The 6,105-nt window shown below is 30.0% G+C and overlaps 1 protein-coding gene across 1 annotated transcript; it reads left to right on the forward strand.

Annotated features, from left to right (window-relative positions):
• The first annotated feature begins 4,147 nt into the window (after positions 1-4,147).
• On the forward strand, positions 4,148-5,864 carry LOC107475462 (zinc finger protein ZAT9-like). The gene has a single exon (XM_016095096.3). The coding sequence runs from the start codon at positions 4,369-4,371 to the stop codon at positions 5,656-5,658; it is 1,290 nt and encodes a 429-aa protein (XP_015950582.1). The 5' UTR covers positions 4,148-4,368; the 3' UTR covers positions 5,659-5,864.
• Positions 5,865-6,105: the final 241 nt, after the last annotated feature.

The raw sequence follows: 6,105 nt of genomic DNA on the forward strand, positions 1-6,105 counted from the left end.
GAATTTCATAAATTAATATAAAAATTTATGAGTCTTATATATTTATGTTTGAAAGCAGGGGGATGGGCTTAAACCTTTTAAAAGGGAGAATTTCGTTTTTTAATGTGAAATTTAAGAATGTTTTAAATTTAAACATGTTAAGTTTAGATGAATCTATATAGAATTATAGATCTATAATTAGGAGTTAAAATACCAACATAATTTTTAATATAGATTAGTAGTAAAGCGTACTTGTAAAAGAAACTCATGTTTACCATGTGATTTTCATGTATTCACAATTCATACTTTACATATAAGTTTTATTTCAAGATTTTAATAACTTTCTTTATGATCGAGACATTTCTTTAATTCTTTCTTGTTTGGTTATTAAGTCGGTAATAATAACCATAAAAATCATCGGTTACATTGTTAAAAATGAATATAATAATTATAGAATGAAGTCTACGTATAAAAATGAAATATACATTTTCTTTTAAAAAGTGCATTTTGTTTTCATTTATATACAAATTGTTAAAATCAAGATAATTATTTCCAACCCACTTCTCAGTCGTAAGTCTTCTCAAAGTCCTAACTCCCAACTTTCTTCTTGACTTTAAAGTATTGAATGCATTTTCATGCCAAAGAAGTCTGAGGCAATAAATTAAATACACTATCACAGTACTAGTGTAAACTAAATGACTACATTTACTTAAATGGTATTTGCACAAAGACAACGAGGTCCTATTTAGATGCAGATTTTTATTGACCTATTCATATTCAAAACAGTTTAACAATCATCTTGGCATGGTGCACACTTTTTTGGGTATATCACGTAATTTTTTACTTATAAAAATTATTTTTGTGACTTTTACTATGCAGAATTTAAATTTATTTTTAAAGTCTTAAAATTTATATCTATTGTAAGTTTGTAACACTTGAATTTTGAATTCGAAGAGATTTTATCAATAATCAAGATAGAATAATGTGAACAATTATTTTTTGAGAAGTTATCAATTTTTTAAAAATATTTTATTCAGTCATAAATTTTGAAGAAGATAAATTTATATTCAAATATTGAAATCAGTTTGATTTTTAAAAACATTTTTAAAAACACTCAATTTAAACTAACCCTAATTTTAGCTTTTATGTTTAATGTAGCTAAAGTTCAAATGATTCATGCGTTTATTTAATCATTTTTTCTTTTGAAAGAAAAAAAAAAAACAGGAAAATAGAGCAAAGAGGTTTGACACAATGCATACGGCATTCTTCACCATCATGACTTCATGACCAAGTTGATTTGTTTTTTCCTCTTTAGTTTTTATTAATTAACAAGGTGTAATTAATGAAATCAACAAATTACAATTAATTGAGTGCCAAAAATGAAGAAGGAAAGGACCGCGTCTATAGGTTGAAAAACAAAAAAAGAAAAATGAAAAAAAAAAGCAAGTTTGCTACGAAGCAAACTTTACAACATATAAAATTATATATAAATAACTATGAGAGTAGCTATTAGCATATGAAGGAAGGGACTGAGTCTATTGAACCCTAACAAAACGGCATTTACTTCCACCAATCCCATACAATACTCCATTCTCAAAGATAGGGTAGTTAATTAGTTTCCCAACCTTTTCCCTCACCCTTCATTACCATCACACATTTCAAACTAAGATCCAAAATTAAGGGGCTAAAACACCATTATCATCCACCCCAAACTTTTTATTTAAGAAAAAGAAAGGGGTCCCCTAAAAAATTCCCTAACTATGTCTTAACTTTTCATTATTTGATTGAGATTAGTAACTACTTAGGTAGGATAACAAATGAGACATAAACATGACCAAAATTTGAATCCCAATTTATTTTATGATATTAAATAAGAGTAAGATTTTATTTATAGCACTGAACTAACGCACATTTTTTTTGTGTTCTATATAAAGAATAAGGTATGAGTTTAAGCATTTCACATTTATGATCCAATGCTAAGTATGAGTTAAGCATGGTTGATTGTAAAAAAAAATGCTAAATATTCAATTACCCGTTTTCATATTAAAAAATTGTTTAACTCAGCTATTTACTATTTTGAAAATCTTATAGAAAAAAAAGTCAAATGACATTGTAAATCTTAAAACTACTTTTTATTAATGTCAAAAGAAAACATGTTTAAACTAAAAATTCAAGAAAATTAATCACAAATAAAATATCATTTTCATTCTTTTTCCAATTTTATAAAACAATCATAACAAGTTATTACTTGGTTGTTGTTGTTTTAAGGTTGAATAATTAGATTTGATTGTTTTATTTTTATTATTATTCATATATGTTTGGTTGTTTTATTTTTATTATTTAAGAAAATAGAGTTTAATAGTATTTTGGAAATAAATATATTTAAAAAAATAAAAAATATTTTTTTTATTTTTTTAAAAAGATTAAAAATTATTTTTATCCAATTAGAAAGATTAGAAATTTATGGATTAAATCATATCAAAGTTTGAAATATCCAAATATTTGATTCTATTCAGTATTTTAAATTTAGATGGCATTGAGATTTTAATTTTTATTCATATCCAATCCTATCATTCTGGTTGGAATCACCTACATCTTTCTATACAACTAATTAACTGCGTCTTGTCACTAATTTTTCAATTTTTAAATTTTAAAAATTATTTAAAAATATAAATTTAATTTAGAAGAGATATTGAATCAATTTTAAAAATAAAATCTGGGTTAAAGAACAATCCAACAAGCAAAATCTACTAGGCTGACAATTGGCACTCTATAATTATCATCGCCAGAAAAATAACAGATTACAGAATCAAATTAAAACAGAGAAATAAAAATGCTACTCTGGTAACAATTACTGATTTAAAAACACACACGAACACGCTGATTCGGTTTTGGCTTCATTAATTAAGGTCAATTTTATAATTAAGAGTTAAAACCATGACATTAACCAGTGGGTTACCTACTGAAAAGCACAAAAGGCATATATGATGATAGTTACGTGTAACGCATCACAGCCAGGTAATGTTAATAATCAGTTGTAATCCTTCTCTTTCTGCTAAGTATTTTATTAAGGCTTTGTCGTTACAACAAACTATAAACAAAAATGCAGTTTTTTTTTTCTTGACTTGGACAAGCAAGCTGCACGCCACTGGTTTAAGCTGAAAAAAGTTGTGAATTTCTTAAAATACCCCTTTCCATTTTTTTTGAAAAAAAAATCCCACTAAATTAAATTTTTAGTGTTTGAAATAACTATAAGAGGAAAAGTCCTTACCAATTTCCAAGATTTTATCCTGAAGAAGATCGGGATTTTGATATTTTTCTTTTTCTAAAAAGTCAGAATCTTAAAAATAATAAAAGAAAAGAAAAACTTACCTTGAATTAGTACAAAAGGGCATTTGGAAATTGACCTTGAAAAAACATAAAGAAAGAATGAAAGTTGCTGCCTTGAAGGTGCAAAAGAGAGATTGAGTGAGAAGAATATAATTCTAAAACGATAAATAAAATTAATTAAAACTAATAGAAAACGGGTAAGTCTCGCATGTTACATGTACTTAACAAAATTAAAAGAAAAAGCATCAATTTCATGGTGGCGTTTTTTTTTTATTTATTTTTTTGTTGAAACTACCTCCTAAAAGGGCGAAGAGGAATAAAAAATCACAAAATTACAAACTCAGGAGGGAGAAATGGAAGAATAATACTATATATTAAAATTATATTTTATAAAAAATTAATTTTAATGTACGATATAAAATAATTTGACACATATATCTAATTACGTAATATTATATCAATAAAAATAATTAATTTTTATATTAACTACGTAAATAGTCATTCAAACAATAAATGTGATTGTACGTAAAATATTTTATATTTTAACATATATTTTATATTAATAATTAATTTTAATATATGAGGTATAGTTAATAAAAATAAAGTATTGAGTACAAGTGTAAGTTTTTTTTTGTGACTAGTACAAGTGTAAGGTTAATATTGCTAAAAAGAATTCTCGTCTCCTAACATTTCTAAAAAAGAAATCCATATTTTAATTTTGTTTTCTTTCTTATTAAACAAAAAGAAAAAAAATTAATTTATAAACCCTTTTTTCGTATATATATCTCCCTTAAGTGGAAGAATGCTTTGCACCTACTCTTTTTACGCACACAAAAAAAACACTCCCCACACAACATATAAACAGAACAAACACAGATCCAAAAAAGTGCTTATAAACAAAATAAAACAAAAAAGAAAAAAAAAAGAAACAGAACACAGAACAAAACGAACGCCTCTCTCTGTTTTGCTCTGTTTCTTATTCTTCTTCTTCGTTTGATTCGTTCATTCTTTCTTTCTTTCTTTCTTTCTTTCTTTCTTTCTTTCTTTTCTTCTTCAAATATGGAGAAGCACAAATGCAAGTTATGCTTCAGAAACTTCTCTAATGGAAGAGCTTTGGGGGGACACATGAGGTCTCACATGATGAACCTCCACGTCCCTCCAAAGCCGAACGAATCGCCGCCGCCGTCGCCGCCTGCAATTCAACTCAGCTTCGAGGCTGAGTCGTCAACTCCGCTCTCACCATCGGCGTCGTCGTCATCTTATTTCGGAAAAGAAGACGATACGAGCTTGTACTATGGCCTCAGGGAGAATCCAAAGAGAAGCTTCAGGATCGCGGATCCTGAGTTCTCGTTCGTGGCTGCCGGAGACACCGGATCGGTTATACTCCAAGAAGATCGAGAGAGCGAAACGGAGTCTTCAAAGAACGTAACGAAGAAAAGATCCAAAAGAGCGTGGAAACTCGGCGGCGGCGGTGATGATTTCAATAGCAAGAAGGTGAAACTGAGCCAACTCGGTAACGGCAACAACAAGAACGAGTCAGCGAGTTCGGCTTCTGATGCAACCACCGAAGAAGACATCGCATTATGGCTCATGATGCTGTCACGTGACACTGGTAACAATTGGAAGATTAATCACAAGATCAACATAAACATAGAAGAACAAGAACTGGAAGAAGAAGATTATGACGAAGAGGACGAAGACGAAGAGGAGGAAGAAGAGGACGAAGGCGAAGAGAGTGATGAGTATGAGGTTGTGAAGAACAAAGCGAAGTCGAATAAGGTGAGAGGAGGAAGGTACAAATGCGAGACGTGCAACAAAGTTTTTAGGTCTTATCAAGCATTGGGTGGCCATAGAGCGAGTCATAAGAAGATGAAGATGGATTACAACAATCATAATGATTCTGAATTCATGGTGGTAGAGGATCACGCTGATGAGAATGTTAACAACAATAACAATGAAGTTTTTGCTTCTTCTGCTTTGGCTTCCGTAGAAAACGGTAACAACAACAATGGTGGCAATAACAATAACAAGAAGATCCATGAATGTCCCGTTTGTTTTCGAGTTTTCGCCTCCGGTCAAGCTCTCGGTGGACATAAGAGAACTCATGTTACTACTGTCTCTACTCCCACTATCACTACTAGAGCAATAGCAGAAGTAAAAGCAGAAGCAGAAGCAATCGCGGCCTCAAAGGCCGCGGTTGCCACCGCTAGTTCCTCAAAGCTTGGAAGAGAGAGTTTCATAGATCTTAACCTCCCTGCCCCAGCCGAAGAAGATGATGCGAGCCAATTCGAGGATTCCGCGGTTTCGGATGCAGAGTTTGTGAATCCGGTGAAGGTTTTTCCTAGATGAAAGTCTTTTCTCACTATAATTATGATGATTATCTTGGTTGTTATTGATCCAAAAAGGGACTAAAAAATTTTGGTTCAGTATTTTTCTTTTTTTTTTTTTTCTATGTTCTCTTCTCAAGAACAATTTTTAGATTTGTTCAGTTACAGCTAATTGGGGTAATATGGTTTACTCTATAGTTGTTATTTACTTAATAATTTCAATATCAGTTATCATTCTTCTCTGATTCTAACTCTAATTCAGTTCTTCTAAAATTGCTATGGCTTTGTTCATGTAAGATAGACTTTGGAGTTAGAATATCCATCAACGAAGAACTGAACTGAACCTCTTTTCATACTTGTTCAGTTAGTCATATTTAACTAAATTTTTCTTGTTGTCTTTTGAATATAATTTAATAGTAGAATGGAATTCTGGGATATTCATGCTGAACAAAGACTTATTTTAGAGATT

Source organism: Arachis duranensis, chromosome 2 (genome assembly GCF_000817695.3).
Source record: "Arachis duranensis cultivar V14167 chromosome 2, aradu.V14167.gnm2.J7QH, whole genome shotgun sequence".
Taxonomy (NCBI): Eukaryota; Viridiplantae; Streptophyta; class Magnoliopsida; order Fabales; family Fabaceae; genus Arachis; species Arachis duranensis.

What these genes read in the sequence shown, in the direction of transcription:
- LOC107475462 (XM_016095096.3), top strand. Translation starts at nt 4,369, where the DNA reads ATGGAGAAGCACAAATGCAAGTTATGCTTCAGAAACTTCTCTAATGGA.